We start from the raw sequence: 20,832 nt of genomic DNA, 5'->3' as shown, positions 1-20,832 counted from the left end.
ACCACCAGTATCATCCACTAAACCATGTCCCTAAGCACCATGTGTCTTGTGGATAAGGACTAGGAATAAGAAATTTTGTGGAAAGCACTGAGTGGTCGATTCATGTCACTTGGATGTCACTCAGTTGATTCTTGTCACTTTCTCCTCAAGAGAAATTGAGGCCAGGTTTTTGTGTGATGCTTTTCTGCTTTTACCATACCTATGCCGATGTACTTCTTGCTAGACAGCAGATGTTACTGAAGTAGAGGTTAATTTCTTAGATAATAGCAAAACAAATAAACAAAACCCTTTGTCAATAACAAAACTTCTAGAAAGTAGTATGTGGAGCAAAGATCGCTTGCCATAAGAATGGCCATAGTGACCCTTATATCCTTGTGTTCCTAGTTCTAGGCTGCTTGAAAACAGTTTGTTAACAGAGAAAACTGCCCTTGGATGTCTTATTTCACAGCAATTTTTTGACGAATAGATGATTAAATGTAAGCCAAGATAAAGGGAAGCCCTTTTAACTTCAGTTTAGTTCTTAGTTTGCTTCCATCTAGTCTACAATGTTGTAGTTAGTATATACTGCTAATGGCATTGCTTGTTGACTTTTTTTGTTTTGAATGTCAGTGAAAAGATGAGAACTGGGAATTTATTTGTATTCCTGATCTGTTTGTTTCAAAGTGAGACCTGTTTTCACATACACAGGTATCTAAAAATACGATAGCTTTCACTTTGGGCAAATTGCCTGCGAAGAATACATTTTACGTGCTTGTAATGCAGCACTGTCATTGTTTCTGCAATTCAAACTACATATTTATTTATATATATTTTATTTTGAGATGAGCTTTGCCAGTTGATAGCACTGGCACATACTACATTATCTGGATTTTGTGCACTTCTCAGTCATTTGGCTTTTCAAAAAAAAAATATTTTGAGGCGTTGTTTATATCAGGCAGTAGATGTATATGCACCTCAAGTGTTATGATCCCTTGCAGAGGCTCATAGGAGCCTTAAGGAAAATTCAGAATTGGTGCTGTGGGATTAGTGCGTTTCTAAACAGTTCTGACTTTTTTTTTTTTTTTCCCTTTGAGAAACAGCTTTGAATGTGTTGGGGAGGGACAAATAGCTACTGTTGAGAAATACATGAGAAACCTTTTTCTGATTTTGTGTTTCATCATCGTTTGATCATTCAAGTCTTAGTTTGAAATCTTCATCGTGGATTTCAATAATGATTTTTGACTGATACAGTGGATAATATCCCTGTGAGTAAATGATTTGTTACTACAAGTAACTAATGTTTAACACACCTAGAATTCAAATCAGAGTAAAGGTGCAATAGTCTTGCTTTTGTATGTGAGGCAAAAATTACATTCTGTTGTTACAGTAGGTAAACTATGTGTGCGTTTGGATAGCTGTGGTATTAGGTGATTCCTTTGTACCGAAATACTTGGAGGAATTTTGTCACTACATCTTCAGTCACAGTTAAACTTCTTTTTGGTTTGTAAGTTTCTTCAAATCTTAAAGACTAACTTTAACCAGGGAAGTGCCTTATTCACTTAGAATGTAATTAATTAACTTGAAACATCCCCTCCTGCAAAGTTGTGTCAAGACATTACATTTTCTGCTTTACCAATATATTTTTCTGTCACAAACACAAAAAGACAGCAGCAGGTAGCTTTCCCTGATGGTTCTCCTGAGTGCAATAACAAAAAGTAAGCATGGGCATTTTTAATTTTTTTTTCTCTTGACTGGAGGTTCTGTCAAGAATTTATCTGCTGATCTGCTTTTGTGCAACTTTAACTCCAAGGGGAAATGCAATTTTACTTAAAACTTGCAGGATTTTTATGTCGATTTGGTGCATTTTTCTTCATGCATTTTATTTTTTTTCCAGCTTCTCAGAATTGTGCTCCAGGAGACAAATCAACTTTTAACTCTTTTTACACTTCTTTTTTATTTTTTTTAAACTAGGTTTGGGCAGAGCTTATGCACTTGCTTTTGCTGAAAGAGGAGCTTCAGTGATTGGTAAGTTTTATCTTAACTAACTTGATCGAGATACTAACCTTTACCTTTTCACATGGCTGTTGTCCAACAATCTGTGCCCTTTTCAACAGTAACCTTTGTTATACAATAATTTTATGTCTTATCGTATGCAATTTAAATGTTGCTTCTATGCTTTATTATGAAACAAGTTACCTGAGATTGTCCAAGGGCTTATTATTGTTGAAAAACCAGTTTGAATCAGATAATCACCCTGACTTGTATTTCATCCATACATACCAGTATTTACTTGAGTTGTAGATAAAGGGTATAATTTCATGTGAGTACTGTTCATAAACTTTTAATATGACCATTCAAAAATGTGAATGTGTGTCTTCTGCTACCTTCTCCCAGGAGAGTAAATATGTCAGAATGTAATGCGGTATTAGTAGCCCCCAGGAAACAAAATACAGTGAAAGTGCACTGCACTGTTTCTTTTTGGAGAGCATCGCACAAGGGCCATCAATGACAGTACTATATAGCTCTCAGTTGAGGATTTCTGATAGTTTCTTAGTTATTTGGTTCAGGTTTCTTTCGTTCTGCAAAATGCTGTGTCACAATTCTGAAGGTTAAGCTATGTTCTTGGGCACTCTCCAGAAGTGAGCCTGTGCCATTTTACTGCCTGTGAGGGAATTTGTTCAGGTATTGTTACTGAGTTCAAGATTAAATGCTTAAACAGACTTTCTTGAGTATGGGCAAGAACTTGCCCACTGATTTCTGCAGCTTTCAAATAAACATCCCAATCTCAATTTACAAACTTTCATAAAAAATGATTGATTTTCCTTTCTTGGTTAAAAATGAGAAGTCTTTGTGTAGACAACTTTAAAAAAATATTTTTTTCTGGTAATTTCTACTTTTGATATGTACCTTATTTACTGGGAATATGAGTACTTATCTCAAGTTCTTATTTAACAAGCGTTAGGTCACTAAAGTAGCCAAAATGTTTAATTGTGTTGTTTCTGTGTAGTTAGTACTGTTCTGATTTTCCGGAATGATCTGAAAGAGAAAGTATTATGTTGCCTGACTATACTCAATACCCTTTCCCTCATGGCCTTATTGCACAATAGCTAAATCAGTAAGATAAGAATTGACTGTCTGTAAGGGAAACTTCTTGTTTCCCTCTGGAAACTGTACCTCTTCAGCTCATAGAGGAGTGCTTTGCTATTCCTCTATTTCCTTTACGTGCTTGTATTTATTTCTTTTTATTCTGTTCTCTTATGATTCTGACTGCATGCGTTTGAGAAGTTACTTCTGTAAACTTCTGTGACTGTCTTACCAAAGCAGATACGAGACCCATGATTGCCACTTTAGAACATTTTTTTTTTTAAAGTTAGGGAAAGGAAGATAGTAATAAAATCCGTGAGCAAATGCTACACTTGCAGAAGAGCAATGGGGTCCCAGCACAGGAGCTTTTTCTGTTCAGTCCCAGTCTGTGTGTAACCTTCTGTTGAGTGAGTTGCTGTCAGCTTGGTTGGACTGACTGGAGTGACCAAGTGGAACTCTCCCTTTTCCTTTAGCCTAGAGGTTGCCTGCTGTCAAATTTTTTGCCATGTCTGGTATCTTCCATGCTTCTCATCTGGAGTTGTAAGCAGGAGTAGAGTGCTTTCTATCTGTGTCTATCTGTGGGCCTTTCTGTGTTGCTATTTCAGTTTGATTACAGACATGCTTTTGAAGCATCTCTCTTGAGTATATCTATCTGTGTTTTCATTTGAAATGTGGGATGGGATGATTCTGAAGTGCAGGAATGTAGTTCCTTTGGAAGCCAAACTGGAAGACGAAATTTAGCAGTTTGCACAAGTTGTTCCAGATGGATTTTTTGGTTTGTAGCACCAGCATACAGATAGTAATGAACTGGTTTGTTTTTTAAAAAAGGTGTGCTGCGGATGTCAGGTGTTCAACAGGGACTGTTTCACTCCACAGATCTGCTTCCACTTTTCTGCACTACTTGCTAATAATGCACTCGTAGCCTTGGAGGAATTCTCTACAGTTCAGGTTACAGCCATGCTCTGTCACAACTTCTGCAGTCTCTGGCTCTTTTGTACTGGGTACTTTTAACTGAAAATTACATAATGTTAAGCTTGACCTTAAGATAAATTTATTTATCTGTTGTTTTGATTCCTCTGTTATGCTTGCATAGTTATTTTATCATTTTCTAAGTTTAGAATAGCTCTGTTCTAGTGTACTCATTTTTGCTTCAATTGTATTAGTCTGCACTCACCCCTAAGGTCCTGCACTGGCTCTAAATTTTCCCAAGTAACTAATTAAGCTGTTTTCAGAAAATTGCTATTGAAGGATAAACATACATAACCATGTCTTTTTTAGAGTCATGATATCTTAATGAGACTAACTGAATGTCTCTGTATAAATGTTTAGAACAAAATTATCTACTCTTCTTTCCCAGGACAGGTTAGAATTCCTGCCTGATCCTAACTGATTTTTCTTTAATGTCAAGTTAAAGGCCTTTGATGTTGCAGACTGAGCAGTCTGCCCACCTTGCCTGTTCTAATGCTTCACTACACCTGGAAAATTTCCCTAATGCTTCACCTGAATTGTGCTGGCTGTGTGTTTAGAATGTTAGATATTGCTCTATTTAGCTTGGAGATTTTATTTCCTTTCTCTTTTGCGTCAGTTCTGTAATGTACATGACCATGTTAGCATGTTCTGTATTAATTCTTTCTTTCTGCTTCAAGTTATGCACTTTTTTTTTTTATAAATTCTTTCCATGGCTGACTTCTTCTGGGCTTTATCCTCTTTCACTCACTTGGATTTTCTCCAGTGTTTCCACATCTCGCCTGAAGTACTGTACACAAAACTTAATATAGGATTCTAGATAAGACCTTTTTGGTTTGAGTAATAGGGAAAGATTTTGTCACATGTCCTGCAAGCCACGTTCCTCTTTATATGCAGAATTAAAAAGGAGAAAAAACAAAGTACAACATGTATTTTGTGATGATACAGCAGACTTACAAGAATTGAATTTCACTATAGCCTGGGGCTCGATGACTTGGAAGGTATGAAGCTGGAGTTCACCATAGCAAAAGAAAATCATGTCAATCCATATTCATTTCAGGTTTTTTAAAAATTCGTATTAAACCTGTTGAAATCTAATTTTTTTGAAGTTCTTTGACCAAATCTAATGTGCGTGGTTTTTTTTTCTTCCTCTAATGAATTCTGTGAAGCTTCGTGACATGTACATGCAGCAATCTATGGTGTTGGTACAGTGCAGCTGCAGTTAATGACGTGTGCCCCATTATGTACAGCAGTCTGCAAACAAAGCAGCTCTCTGTGTCAGGTGGTCCTCTTGTCCCTACAAAATCAGGATCTGAAGTTCCAGGGCAGCTCTTCTCCCTTTGTTCAGATCGCTTGATCTGTTCTATAGCAAAGTTTACGTATAACGCTTTGGCTACTCTGTTAAACAGGCAGAAGGTCTTCCCAGTCTTGTTCACAGTTCATGCAGTAGCTTTGGCAGTTTGACGAGAGACCGGAATTAATCACCTATAATTGGTACGCAATCTCAATCTCTAAAATACAATGACACAGTTAGAGGGGTAGCTTGGGCAAGGAAAATAAGCTGTGTGCATGGTGGAGAGAAAAAACAAAAGTTGTTTCACTTCTTTTTTTTTTTAATGATAGTATATATCATACTACTTTTTTTTTTAAAACCAATAACATGACCTACTTATCTTCTCTAATTATCTGAAATTTTCAGTAGGATCCTGATGCAAGAGGTTTTATTCATATTCCTTAAAACTTCTAGTGTGATAATGAGATAACTAGAGACAAGAAAGTCTGAGATTAACGATCAAAAAATTATTTCTTTGTGATGCACAGTGAATGATCTTGGAGGTGACTTCAAGGGATATGGCAAGAGCTCCTCAGCTGCTGACAAAGTTGTCAATGAAATCAGAGCAAAAGGAGGGAAAGCAGTACCCAATTATGGTATGTTATTCTTCCAAACTACTTTAATGCTTTATCTTTAGCTATAGTGGGCACCTTAAATGGAAAGTTAATAAAGGACTACTGCTAGCTAGCCAATATCATATAAACTAAATAGGTGGATGGTAAGTTGGAGCAAGGAGGCAGAGATGCTAAAAGCAAGTTCATAAAGGGTTTTCTAATTCATATTCTTCTATTAATAACCTTTTCTTTCATACGCTATCTCATTATTGGGTTACTGAAGAAGTGTCCAGCTGCAGTTACCAGAGGCAAAATGCCGATGGACTGTTTTTACTTGTTTGGCTTCTTGTTTTTCTTGCAGTGCCAAACATTGCAGCATTTAGACTTACTGACTGGAATTTGCTTTAGGCCTTATGTAAATGGTGACTAAATTTATTTTATGTTGGGGTTGTACACAATATATTTTCTTAGCTTTGTGGAATTAGCTATTAATGTCCTTGAAGTTTAATGTTTCCAGTTGGATTTACTTAAATTCATGCTTTTTTTCTTATAGATTCAGTGGAAGATGGTGAAAAGCTTGTGAAGTCAGCACTTGAGGCTTTTGGGAGGATAGGTACAGTTGCTTAATTCTTATTACTTGTTTGCAAGTGCAGCACCATTATAGACAGTGTAGTTAACAAGTGTATGAAATATGGCATGACAGCAGTTGCTCTGTACTCACAAGCCCTCAATTTCATTAGATTGCGAGGACATGCTGCTTTAAATCTGAATAGGCAGCTTTTTTCTCTTGTTACTTTTTAGCAGAAGTTTAAAGCTTAGTATAAGATTCTGCCCTGCAGAATTTTGGTACATATGTAATGTTTAACAATTTCTGTATCAAAGCACAGAGCTCATCAATTATTGTAACTAATTGCATAAAATTAAGATAAATAATTGAACTGGAGAGTCAGATAGGCTCTGACATGTTTGGGAAACTCTTTTGCATATGTGAAAATCGAAATGCCCAAACACGAAAAAGAAAAACAACAACAAACAGCCATGCCTGAGTTGTTTCATCTAACAAGTAAAGGTCTTCTTTTGCATATGATTGCCACTCCTTAACTGTGAAATTTACGTAGTTTTTTATGCATAAATGGCTAATATTACATGTGATCAAAGCCAAGAAGATTCAAATTAAAAATTTGATAAAAGGTTATGGTTCAGGTTTTTTAGTGGCTCTACAACTCTAGTGCTTCCAACTTTTTTGTTTGAGATTACTGCAACAAAGGTGGTGGCACGAACTGCATAATCTGGAGTGCAGTGAAATACAAAGCAAGCTGCAAAACAGCAGGATGGCTGCATCCTGCAAGTATTGCGTTCCCAGGTAGCCATAACTTCTCAACTTCTTCTTTATCTGGCTTTGTTGTGTCAGTAGGCTGAGACTTGCCTGTACCCAGGTATTTAGTCTTAATTATTGTTCAGTGGTAGAGTTTGCCTAATCAGAACAAGGAGCTATAGTATAGAATAGTAAAATAATGTATGAGTGCAGTGTTATGTTTGTCTATATGTATTTTATAGAACTAGGAGAAAAATGGAAGTAACCTTGTATTTTGTCAGTGTATTTTTTTTTCTCTTTTCAGATATTGTTATAAACAATGCTGGGTAAGTAAACATGAAAATATTTTCCTGCATGATTGTGGGATGTTACTTTTGTGTAAACACTATTCATCTTCCATTTTGGTTTTCCTGATGATGTTTTTTTAGGATTCTAAGAGACCGTTCCTTTGTTCGGATAAGTGATGAAGATTGGGGTGAGTTGATAAATTTTGAAATTAACTTAGTGTGAAACATGGAAGGTACATCCCTCCCATTTGTTCAGGCAAGAAAAGAGGGGGAAGGCTGTATGTGCCAGATCAGAGAATTATCTTTGACTTGAGAGCTTAGTTATAACATGCTTGTGTTCAGTTGCCATGTGTTCAGCTTGCAAACCAGATCTGTGCTGCGGTGCGTGGTAGGTGGGTGAATTTCTCAAGGGAAAGAAAGGCCCTAGTTGCCCTTCCTAGTTACTGAGTGAAATAGAAAAAAGAGCCATGTGAGAAACACAGTACGGTTTTTGTGAGCAGAATGCATTCCTAGCACCAGCGCTGACTGAATGCTAAATAGGGTTGAAAGACCCAGGACTAAGGACAGAGGAAGGAAAACTGACGTGCCAAGGGACAGAAGAGAGCACGGGCAACCTCCAGTGAGTTGATAGGTGCTGATAAACTAGTTGAGCAGTCTTCTTTAAAAATTGTATAGCTTTTGTAGGCCTTACTTGACTCTGTTCAAGGGCAGGAGTTTTGGATGCTTGTAAATTCTATACAGATCTCCATCCCCAGAGGAGGAAGGGATGGTCAGTATATGTTCAGACAAACACTTCAAAATGATCTTTAAAAAAGAAAACAAAACAAACCTTTCTAGTCACAGTTTCAGAATGTGAACAGAGTGCAGTTTTTGTCAAGAAGAAGCAAATGTTGTATTTCAAATGTGCAGACAAAATCCTGGGTATATTAAATTACAATTAATTTGTTCCTAGATATAATTCATAGAATTCATTTGAGGGGATCATTCCTTGTCACCCGAGCTGCATGGAATCATATGAAAAATCAGAAGTTTGGCAGGTAAAAATTTTAATTTTTTTTTTCAGTAAGACATAGCAGACTGATGCATGTCTTTAAGTTAAAGGAGGAGTTTTGCATCCTTTTCTTTCACTGTCACTGGGGTTAAACAAAAATCAGTCCAGATGTGTAAGCACTTTCAGTTCTGTCCTCCTACCCCATCCACTTTTACAGGTTCTGTCCACGAAGATGGAGATATCCCAGTCAGGAACTGTAGAGTTATAGAAATAACACTTCATTTCATTATTACTCACTAGAAATGTGTATTACATGCCTGTTACTGCAAGTCTGAGAGGTTCTTCTCCTGCTCTTTATTCAGATGACAGGTGCATACAGTTCTGCTTGTGGGTCTTAAGGGCTTGTTTATTTATTTCCCTTTGGGCAAAGGTATTTGACTTAGAAGTTGTGGCATGTTGCCAGGCCCAGAGAGTGGTGGTGAACAGAGTGAAATCCAGTCGGCGACCAGTCACCAGTGGTGTTCCCCAGGGGTCAGTGTTGGGGCCCATCCTCTTTAATATCTTTATTGATGACTTGGATGAGGGAATTGAGTGCACCCTCAGTAAGTTTGCAGACAACACCAAGTTGGGGGGAAGTGTTGATCTGCCGGAGGGTAGGAAGGCCCTGCAGAGGGACCTGGAGAGGATGGGTTGATGGGCAGATGCCAATGGGGTGAGGTTCAACATGGTTAAGTGCCAGGTCCTGCACTTTGGTCACAACAACCCCACACAGTGCTACAGGCTTGGGGCAGGAAGGCTGACAAAATCTCTGCTTGTATCAGGAACAGTGTAGCAAGAAGCACCAGGGAGGTGATTGACCCCTTGTATTCTGCTGTGGTGAGGCTGCATCTCAAGTACTGTGTTCAGGTTTGGGCCCCTCACTACAAGAAGGACATAGAGGCCCTGGAACGTGTCCAGAGAAGGGCTGCAAAGCTGGTGAAGGGCCTGGAACACAAGTCCTGTGAGGAACAGCTGAGGGAACTGGGGTTCTTTAGTCTGGAGAAGAGGAGGCTCAGGGGAGACCTTATTGCACTCTAGAGCTACCTGAAAGGAAGTTATGGGGAGCCGGGGGTCAGCCTCTTCTCCCAGATAACTAGTGATAAGACTAGAGGTAATGGCCTCAAGTTGTGCCAGGGGAGATTCAGGTTGGAAATGAGGAGACATTTCTTCTCAGAAAGAGTAGGCATTGGAACGGGTTGCCCAGGGAGGTTGTGGAGTCACTGTCCCTGGGGGTGTTCAAGGAGAGGTTGGACGTGGTGCTTAGGGACATGGTTTAGTGGGTGACATTGGTGGTAGGGGGATGTTGGACCAGATGAACTTGGAGGGCTTTTCCAACCTTTATGATTCTATGATTGTATGTGCTAAGTTTTTCTGTATGTTGGCTGAAAGGGTGAAGTGACTTCAGATCTTTATTTTTTTCTGTTTTTGTTGCATTTATCAAAACACTGATGGGATTATGTTAGTCTTAACGGCAGTGCCCACATGCCGAAAGCGGTATTAATATCTTTATCATTCTGTGACCAAACTCACGTTCATTCTCATTCCAGGGAACTAAAGTAGAATGGTGAGGGAAGAGATCAGCATGCAGAATACATGGGAAAAGTGTAGAAGTTGCAACCAGTTAGGATGCAATTCTCTGGGATCCTTTTAGGTATTTGTTCAGGTAACAGTGGTAGTGAGTACTTCTGCGGTGTACGTATAGATGTGTGTCATCTGCAAAATGCCTGTTTGGTATGGATTTTGTAACTGTTTTTGTCTTGGTGATATTGAGCCAGTACTTGTAACATATCTCTGTATTTCGATTAAAAACAGTGGGTTGTTTCCAGTGAGGCAAGTGAAAATAAAAAATGAAATAGATTTTGATCGTAGATATGCGGTGTGCTTTTAGTAGATTTGGACTGAAGGCTTCTTTTAAATGTGAAGGTGTAGGCACTTTTTTGCTTTTGGGTTCTGTTTTATAAGAAGACATGCAGCACAGTGTTATCTTGCCTCAGAACAGCTATAAACTTCAGTGACTTTAGATCTGTCTTATGAACAGTTCAGTCATCTCCACAGCCATAATATTAGGGAACAGCAAAGTCTGTGATCTTCTTCTTTTGCTTATTTAGTGCACATTAGGATTCTTTGAAGTTTTCTGTGAATTCGATAAGAATGCTTTTTTGGATGTTACAAGGTAGATAAAAAGGTGAAGTCATTTTCAATAAAGTTAGTTTTTCTGACTGCTGAAGTCATTTGTTATTAATAAGAATATCGCCGTTTGAAGTGTAGTTAGAGCAGGAAAAGAAAATACATTCTTCTGTGCCATAATTTTGTCACAAAGTGTATATTCTTGTTTCACAGTATAACTCAGGAAGTTACGTGACATTGTTAGTTTTCTGCTACTATGACAGCTCCTCAAGATTTGTCCAATGTTTTCCATCTGTCAGACACTGAAAAGGCATCTGATTATTACCCAAAATAGTGCTTTGATTCTTATTTCCACACTTTCATTTGGTAGAATATGGAAAATATAATGCCAAAGTTGTAAAATACTGTTGTGAAGAATTAAACAACTTGAAGTCATGTAACTTTTTTCTTTTCCCTTAAGGATAATTATGACTTCCTCAGCTGCTGGAATTTATGGAAACTTTGGTCAGGCCAACTACAGTGCTGCAAAACTTGGCCTTTTGGGTCTTTCAAACACAATTGCAATTGAAGGCCGGAAGTACAACATCCACTGCAACACCATTGCTCCTACTGCTGGATCCAGACTGACCCAGACTGTCATGCCACAAGGTGAATTATTTAAGGTGTATGTGTGCAGACATTTTTTTCAGTGGACTGAAGCATAGCTAACTTTGTTATTGGAAAATGGAAATCCTTTGCACTTAAGAAACTGCTAATTCATTATTCTACTGTCTTTTGCTCTTTGGACTGTCAACTGACTGGTTGTTGTAAGGAATCCTTATTTTCTGCTATAAGATACGAAATAATTTTTGTAATTTGCAAAAGCAATTTCATGTAGCAACGCTTTTTAATTACAGTCTCTTCCAAGATCTTCCCTGAGGTAGTGAAAAGGCTTGTTTGTTCTGTTAGATGTAGAATAATGTATGTGCATAGTGTGTCTGCACTTCCAGTATTGTCTGATTTACAAATACCATTTTTACACATGTTGTGCGTGTACTCCTTTTTTTCATGGTCAGCAGCAGACGATAATGAACTGAGTTACCTAGTATGTTTTTCTGTATTGCACAGCTAATAATCTTTGAGTACTTGAACAAGTTTTAATAGAGCATTGCACTGAGAAGTCACTATAGAGTATGTCATGGGAGACAGCTGTGTGTAAAGTATAAATTTAGGATAAATAGAGTGACTAATTACTTCGGCAAATGACCAGAGAATCAAAAAAGAGTCAAAGCAAGAAAACTCTGTAAAAAGAAATTTCTTTCAGTCAGCTTATTTCATCCCCCAGCCCTACTTTCTTTTGCCTAGTGACAGGGAAAGTTCAAAGCTAGCAGAATCATTACATTTTTCAGACTGACAGACAGCATAGCAAAAAACTATATTTTGTATAGTTATACATAGATTGAATAGATGATTTTGTTTCATTAGTTAAGTCCTATGTAAAACATCCTGCTTTAGGTCTAAATAACCCAAGTGATCAGAAAATTTGACATCTCTATAGGTTGTTATTGCTGTGGATTTATTACACTTACCTAAGCGTCACATATGTTAAGCTTGCAGCCCAGAGCTCTTGAAGTTTAAAGAGGTTTTCACTAGCTGGAATTCCCTGAGGACTTTTTACATAAAGCGATAAAACTGCCTCCTAATTTTCTTTCTCAGTCATTTTAAGAAGAGTGAGATCATTAGGTTCACATAAGATGACTGCAGCTCTGATTGCTTATTCCATACCTGGCTCCCTCTCTCCGTATCCTGTTTTTTGAATACTCTTAAAAGGTTTAGACTCCAGTGCTTCAAAAATATTTTCATATGTCTTGTAAAATTATCGTTGTAAGCTTAGTCAGTACTTCCCTGTCATCCATCGTTAAATGTCTGCAAGCAACTATGCTGTAGTATTACAACAGTTGTGTATGTTCAACTTAGTCTGTTTAGGTTTGTTCTTGCTAGAGTTGTACAAAAGTTTGCATCTTTTTCCTTTTTTAAAAAAACTTTTACCACCTAATTCTGTATTTAATAGTGGATTAATAGCATTAGGGATGACACCTAGTGTTAACTTTTGAAACTAAATGGTGTGTGGCATGAAATTCAATACTTTAGAAAACCCTACAGCTTTTTTTATGCACTTAAAAACCATATTAAATAGAGTTCTGTTTCCTGTTACCTTTGAAGAACTTCTAAAAATAAACTTCTGTTACTTCAGCTTTGCTGTTAAAGAAGTGTGGGTAATGCCAAACTTTTCCAGCTCTTGTCTCTGAGAGTATATTTGAAAACACTGGCTGACCTTTAGCTCGGCTACAGTTATGTATCTATTACTGTTGAAAGAAAAATATTCTGTAAGCTGGAAAAGGAAACTAAACAAATTCAATTATGCTTTTCAGAAAGTGTGTAGAACGCATGCTAAGAGCTGTCTAGACAACCAATTTTGGTCTGTGACAATTTCTTCATTTTAAGATTTTCTTCTATGCCAGATGACCATGTAAATCCAAAGAAATCGTTTGATACGTAAATTTAGCGGGGCTTATAATTCCCAGTATATCACTTAGAAAACTTGATATTTACAAACGTGATGTTTCTCAGATACTCAGCAGCTGCAGTTCTTTTCACATTCTTTTATTTATAACTCCATAACAAATAGAAAGGGAAATTGCTCAGATACATCTCCGTCAGGCTTTTGTCTGTCTGGCTTGCCCTTGTTTCAGGTTGCCAGTAAGACGGAAATTTAGCAAGGTTTGATGAAATCATATCATATTTCTAATTTATGATTTTCCACCTCAAATTTATTCCAGATCTGATCGATGCTTTCAAACCAGAGTATGTTGCTCCATTAGTTCTTTGGCTTTGCCATGAGAGCTGTATGGAGAATGGCAGTCTGTTTGAGGTAATTCTTTCTTTTTTTTTCTGCTCCTTCCTGCCACCCCCCTTTTTCCCTGTCCCAGCTGTAAACTGGTAATTTGCTTTAGCCTCTGCAGTCTTAACCTTTTTTTTTTTTTTTTTTTTTTGTTTCTGAAACTGAGTTAATATGGGAAAAAACACATACTCGGAGCACAGATAGAAACATTTACCTTGTGGTGCTGTTTATGACAAGTATGTCAGATAACAGCAAAGTTATCAAATTCTGGTGTGTGCTCAGATATACTGATTGATTGTTACAATTCTTATTGTAACCTTATGTTTGAAAACACACCAAAGCAACAACTTCAAAAGGAAATTTGTGTTTTTATAAATCATTCAAACACAGGAATCAACTTGCAGGAAGGATGAATTAGTTATGGAACACATAGGTACTTTCATCATATTGCTAGCTCATAAATTGGGTGGAAGATGTTATCATGTTCTTAAAATTTTGTTGCTCACATTCCATTATTAATATTCAATTAGTGGCAGTTCAGAAATTTTTATTATGTTGATTTGGTTCTGAAGTATACTTTTGTTTTCTTGCCTCATGAAAAGTTTGCATAGTAATACGGTAAGTGGATGATTTTTCTTCTTCTTTACAGGTGGGAGCTGGATGGATTGGAAAATGTAAGTACATTTTATTGCAAGATGGATTTTGGTTTTTGAATTGACAGCAAAAGTATGCAGACTTTGCAGTTAACCTCTGCTTAAGACATTTTAATTTAGGCACAGAAAATAAGCAAAGATCTAGCATTCTCAGGGAATTGCTTATTTTAAGTACAAGTTACAAATTTTGCTATGCATGGAGGAAGCTGGTAACTTAAGAATGTGTTCTGTTATGCTTTGAGCTGATTAGTAGTAATTGGAAATGTGCCTGACTAGTCTTTAATTCTTGGATCAAAAGCTATAGCTGAAGTTAAGAAGAATTTTTTTTTGGGTCCTAAGTGTACGTTTCTGCCTCTTCTTGATTCCTTCCAATTTTCATGGTATAAAAGTAGCACATAATGGCAAACAGGCTGTGTCTTAGGTGTTTTTCACCTGTGTTTATACTGTTGTAAAAATGTTAGTGATACACATTAACAGTTGGAAGTGATTTGTCTTCTAATAACTGGTAGCTATGCCAGGTAAATATTGAGTGACTCTAGTAACTAGCTTAAATATGCAAGTAAAGAAAACTCACAGATAGTTCTGAGTGCTTCCCAGATGGAAAACTTAATTCAGTGTGTGAAATGTCTTTCCTAAAGACATTTGTTGACCCTAATACTGACATTATTTTCCTAAACTGTTCAGGGATTTTTCAGTGTACATGAATATTGTTAGTTGGAAGGGCCATTTAATTCAAGAAGTGCTTTCTCCTTTTTTCAAAATGTGTTTTGCCCACTTGGGGGAAAGAAGAAGAACAAACAAAAAAGTGGATTTTGTATATTTGTCACTAACTGTAGATGTTTTGATGGCAGTGGAATAGCTTTTTCTGTATTAAATAGATTGAAAAAATTGGGGCACCAAACCTCTTGCTGCCCTCCACAAGGAGCTGACTTTTGATGCAGTGAAAAGTCTCTGGCTTCTCCTCATCCCTGGTCAAAAGTAAATACCATCCTTTATCATAATAGTGGCTCCTGTTCCTGTCCCTAAAATGAAAGCAGGTCGTTAGTGAGGTTTATTCATTGTGTATTGATAACTAAAAGCAAAAACAACACAACAGTTTAAGGATTAATTGCAGCCTAGGGAACCTATATCCTCCCAGAGCTGACTTCATGTTAGCTTTAACAGTTTCTCTCAAATGGCAGTATTGAAATATGACTGCAGGGACCATTTAGAGATGCTGACTACTGGTATAAACATTCTAACATAGATAACAGATCGTTTTCACATTTTCCGTATAGTTTCCGTATAGTCCCTAACTAGCAGTAGCCAAAATCATATCAGAAAAGAATGTCTGTAGGTGCATACTAGCTACAGCATTTCACTAGACAGAATCTGAAAACAGAAGTAATATTTCCAAAAAAGCAATCTGTTGTTGGCTTTAATGAAATTTACAACCAGTGCTATTACTTTTCTAAATGCTAGTGAAAACCAGTGAGTCCTTTTAGTCCAGCTCTGTGTTATACTGGTGAGTTAGATTGGAGTGCATTTAACCTTTCCTCTCTTCCACAGTCTTGAAAGTAGTGGCCTAGATGAAAAGTGCTCTAAAGAAATTAAATGTTCTTTTTGTTTGTTTCTTGCCGTGACAGACAGCTTGAACTCTGTTCAATGTCTCCCATTTCTGTTCTATTAATTAGTGCGCTGGGAGCGATCCTTGGGTGCTATTGTCAGAGGAAAGGATCAGCCAATGACTCCTGAAGCAGTGAGAGATAAGTGGGAGAAAGTCTGTGACTTTGATAATGCCAGCAAACCCAGAAGTATCCAAGGTAAAACAGACTGTAATAATGTAGAAAGTCAGGGCAAGAAAACTTTGAAGAAAATATTTTCTTAACAGACACTTGCTAAAACTGTACTTCTAATAAATAGTCTACAGAACCAATTAGTTCTTTTGTAAATATGTTAATCATTCACTATTTCAGTACAGTTAGATCTTTTAAAGGCAACTTATGTGTTTTTATCTGTAGAATTAAGACAGCCATCTTAAGAGTCAGTTTTCTAGCGAGGTGACGTTACTGTCACTTTGTGTACTGCAGCCAGATTACAGGCAGTGTGTTGTTTGATTAGACACAAATACACGTAGTAGCAGTGTAATAGAGAGGTTATACATTCTTTTTAGTCCTGGGATCTTGGTTTCTGTTAGCCTTTTCCATACCGAAAAGTTCTTCTGGTTAAGAAGTCATTTGGTATAAACAGCAAAGCGCCTTCTTGGACAACGTCAACCCCTTTGCTAGTGACCAAGATGACTGTGTCTTTGAATGCTTTCTTTCTTTCCTTTCGTTCCTTCCTGATAGTTTCTTTTTTTTTCCAAAATGACACTTATCTTTCCTAATATCATACGTGCTTCCCTTTCATATTCCAAGCGTTGTCTTTGTTGTCTGTCTTATCTGTCTCTAGTTAATAGTTGCCATAGTTTAGTTTGTATGGTTTATTTTTTCTATGACTGCTTACAGAGACTTCTCAAGATGTTAGTTACCTTTACTGTTCATTAATATGTTACGTGTGCTTAGTATCCCTGATTTTTTTTTTATTATACAATGCGGTTATCTAGGCCAATAATTGAGTATTTGTCAAATTAGGAAATGACTTTGTATACATGTATGGGGAGAAAGAGGTATCTGTATGTACAACGCCAATTGAATTTCAGAGATTTTTAGGTTGCTAGGAAGCTCAGTAGATGTTTACAATGTTGGTCTTAAAATCTGCTAGGGGATTGTATTAAAACTTTAGGGATATGTTTTCTAGCTGCCTGAAACAAAACCAGAATAGGAGACGGTCCTTTACCTTGGATCTTGGTGGAGGAATGTAACCAGCAATACACTAGTTCACTCTCAACTTACTGATTGTTTTCACTGATCTTCCTTTGCAGAAGTCCCATTTCCAAGTGTATTTGAGTTTATAAATGTTCTTCCCTCTGTGGAATGGTATTTTTAAAAAAAACGTAATTCCAGCTTTATGTCTTCTGATCTGTTCTCCAACCTGTCACATATGTATAATTTTTATTAGTTGCAGGCAAAAACAAATGTTGTAGAGAAATAGTTGTGGGTGGGAATTTCTTTTGCTTCAACTTAAGCACTGTATGTGATAGACAGCATCTTGCTCTTGATGCTATCTGGAGTTTAAAAAAAAAAAAAAAAGGACAAGATTTTGGACTCCTGAAGTAGCTATGCTTACAGTACAACATAACAGGTTTCTGTGTTTTCTTACAATGGTAAACATTGTTAGTCTGAGTCTCCCATGCAGTGTACATGCATTAGCTTCTGTTTTGTTATGAAGTTAGACTAAATACAACATTGTGATTTCACTGACATCAAGCCAGAGGTGCTGCTAGGATGAATGAAATATTTTGTGTTAATTCCATGTGTATAAGAATTATCAAAATGGTTGAGCAAAATGCTGAAGACATTGTCTGAATAGATTTAATTTTTCAGTTTTATACTAAAAGTTTTTCGTACTGTCAATATTTCAATTTTGCTGCTTGAAGGCATTCAAGTGTTAAATAAGGGAAACTAATTAGAGTACTTGCCTTAAAAATGGAATGCTACAGTGCGTAGTATCTGCAAGTTAAAACACTCCCAGAAGATTTCATTAATTTAAGTAATTTGCTGGGAAAAGCAATCATGTACTAACCATTATGTGTAATTATAATGAAAAAAATACTAATTAGATAAAGTATTTGCCTGTAATATACTGTAAAAATCGAATAATCAGGGATGTTAATCTTGATTCATAATGTGGACGTGCTGGCAAGAGCGCTTTCAATCTCATTCATTGTAGTTTGCAAAAACTAGGAGCATTATGTGTTTTGGTTTTGTTTCAAAAGATAACATCTCCTACACTTGTAGCAACTATATATAAATTACTTGGATTTATTTTTTTAACATAGAATTCTCTTTTTTTGCAAACAAAGGGTGAAGTCATTCTCTTAAATGAAAGGCTCAGCATGTAATGTATCATGCATCTAGAATCCTTTCTAGCAAAACACTCATTTGGTGTATGTTCCTAATTGTGTATTTCCTAATTGTGTATTTCAGCTGAGGGTGTTTTGCTGTTGCTATACAAATACGGAATGCTAAATGGAAATGCTGTCTCATCTTCCTGTTACAGTAGTGGTCTTTTAAGAAGCAAAATGATTGGATTATTTTCCTTAAAACCAGCTTAAGTAAAAATAGGAACTTCCTTTTCCACCTTTTTTTGAGTTTAAGCACTTCTTCAATTTCTAGAGTTAGTTTGTTCTCTCAGGATGTAAACTGAATCAAGCTAAAAAACTCTTGCTTGTGTACCAGCATATGATTTTTACAGGGCTTGAGCTCTGTAAAACTAATAGGAAATATCTAATTGTCACTAGACTTAGCAGTTCATTGTTGATTCAGTAGCTCTTTGATGTTTTTTAGTTTTCATAATAAGGGGCGCAGTAGTAAAGTGAACTTCCTTGGTAGTTAACCCACATCTTTTTCTAGAGCAGCTGCTGATTGTGCAGTAGTCTTTGCCTCCTCTTACCCCAAAAGTTGACATGATGTAACTGACCATGCCTGTCTTTGCACTTTGCTTTTAATGCCTTAAGTGTCTTTGTTCTTTGTAGCTCTTCTTTAAGGTTTATAGGCTTAACGCTTAATGTACTTGGAGAAGTTCTGGCAGTTCCTTTGTACTCCCAAACAGTTTCAGGTATAGTCTTGTTAACTAGCAAAAGATACAATTACTTGCACAATCCCTACACGATGTCTTGCCTTAGGAAGTTGAAGAAGTGGAAGATTCAATTTTGCTGTTATGTATTCTTCTACATTTCTTTTACCAGTATGGAAAGGTAACCATCTATTTAATCCATGACGAAAATGCCATTGCCTCTGAGGCAGCAGTGAATCTGCAATAACTTGTGTTAGGGATTTTTCCTAATTTAGATGATTTTATTTTCTTAATGTTTATACTGAAATCATAGTTTTAGCTTATATTCTACTATTTCAGAACAAGCTAGAAGTCTTTCAAGAAAATAAGCAGAGCGTAATCAGAGTCTTAGGATTAGGACACAGGATCAGGTTACAGTGACTTTCTACCTTCCTGTACGTCAGCCAAGCCACTGCAACCAACACTCTTAGGCAGCAACAATTGCAAAATAATGTGACTGGCTTAGCTTGTACTATAAAAGGATTGATCAGTCTCATTTGCAGCTGTCTCTAGCCCGCTGACAAATTTGTCAAGGTAACATGATTCCATGTTTTGAGATACTGAGAGGTCCTGGACCGATGTGCATAAGCAGAAAGACATAATTAGATGTGATGCAGAAGCTTCTGAATGTGTGGTCATGTACAGCCGGTCACAGTTGCATGTTACACTGCACAGCGTTGTGCTATTCTATATGTTCTATTACCTCTCACAGAGCTAGATCTGGTAGCCCTTGCCCCCACAAAGCACTACGTGCTCTCGTGTTCACATAGAGTTATAGAATGATAGAATTATCTAGGTTGGGAAAGACCTTCAAGATCATGAAATCCAACCATCAGCCTGACCTGCTGTGTCCCATCACTAAACCATATTCCATTATAGCCGTGCCTCTTAAAAACCTTCAGGGATGAGAACTCCACCACTTGCCTGGGCAGCAAGTTCCAGTGCTTGGCCATTCTCTCCATGAAGAAGATCTTTGAAACGTCCAAACTAAATTTCCCCTTATGCGACTTGGGACCATTTCCTCACATCCTATCACTTGACACCTGAGAAACGGGACTAGCCTCCTTTTGGGTGCTTGTAGAGAGTGATAAGGTCTTACTGTTTTACTGTCCAGACTGAACAGCCTCAGTTCTTTCAGCCACTCCTCATATATCTCATTTTCTTGGCTCTTCACCAGCTTCATTGCCCTTCTCTGTATATGCTTGAGCAACTAAATGTGCTTCTTTTTAGTGAGGGACCCAAAACTGAAAACAGTGTTTGAGGTGTGGTCTCACTAGTGCTGTGTCAAGGGGATGGTTGCTTCCCTAGTACTGCTGGCTGTGCTACTTCTGGTGCAGGCCAGGATGCCCTTGGCTTTTCTGACCACATGGACACGCTGCTGGCTCACGTTCAGCAGGCTGTCAACCAGCACCTCCGGATCATTTTCTGCTGGGCAACTTCCTCACTCTTTCCCAAGCCTATAGCACTGCATGGGGTTGTTACGACCCAAGTTCAAGACCTGGCACTTAGCCTTGTTGGAAGCCATGTGATTGGATTCGTCCCATCGATCCTGCCTACCCAGATCCCTCTGCAGAGCCTTTCTACCCTCAAGCAGATCAACACTCCTGCCCAACTTGGTGTTGCTTGCAAATTTACTGAGGGTGCACTCAATCCTGTCATCCTGATGATTGATAAAAACGTTAAACAAAACTGGCTCTAAGACTGAGGGCTGTGATACACCACTGGTGACCAGTTGCCGACTGGATTGAACTCCCTTCACTAGGGCTCTTTGGGCCTGACCATTCAGCTTGTTCTTCACCCAGCAAACTCTGCACCTGTCCAAGCCATGAGCAGCCAGATTCTCCAGGGCAATACTGTGGGAAACAGTGTCAAGCACTTTACAGGTAGACAACATCCACAGTTTTTCCCTCATCTGATAAGTGAGTTAT

At 37.6% G+C, this 20,832-nt stretch overlaps 1 protein-coding gene across 1 annotated transcript in view; it reads left to right on the top strand.

The window, feature by feature from the left end:
- The window catches only part of HSD17B4 (hydroxysteroid 17-beta dehydrogenase 4), a 62,744-nt gene that overhangs the window by 724 nt on the left and 41,188 nt on the right, over positions 1 to 20,832 (top strand). Inside the window, exons 2-11 of the mRNA XM_040540514.1 lie at positions 1,951 to 2,004; positions 5,851 to 5,958; positions 6,470 to 6,529; positions 7,536 to 7,557; positions 7,660 to 7,706; positions 8,471 to 8,555; positions 11,136 to 11,323; positions 13,495 to 13,586; positions 14,206 to 14,230; positions 15,883 to 16,011. Of these exons, the coding sequence (XP_040396448.1) occupies positions 1,951 to 2,004; positions 5,851 to 5,958; positions 6,470 to 6,529; positions 7,536 to 7,557; positions 7,660 to 7,706; positions 8,471 to 8,555; positions 11,136 to 11,323; positions 13,495 to 13,586; positions 14,206 to 14,230; positions 15,883 to 16,011 (810 nt within the window). The remainder of the gene's footprint in view (positions 1 to 1,950; positions 2,005 to 5,850; positions 5,959 to 6,469; positions 6,530 to 7,535; positions 7,558 to 7,659; positions 7,707 to 8,470; positions 8,556 to 11,135; positions 11,324 to 13,494; positions 13,587 to 14,205; positions 14,231 to 15,882; positions 16,012 to 20,832) is intronic.

The sequence above is a fragment of the Cygnus olor genome, chromosome Z, assembly GCF_009769625.2.
Source record: "Cygnus olor isolate bCygOlo1 chromosome Z, bCygOlo1.pri.v2, whole genome shotgun sequence".
NCBI lineage: Eukaryota > Metazoa > Chordata > Aves > Anseriformes > Anatidae > Cygnus > Cygnus olor.
Note: the sequence above shows the minus strand (reverse complement) of the source record. Positions and strands in the feature narration are given on the sequence as shown.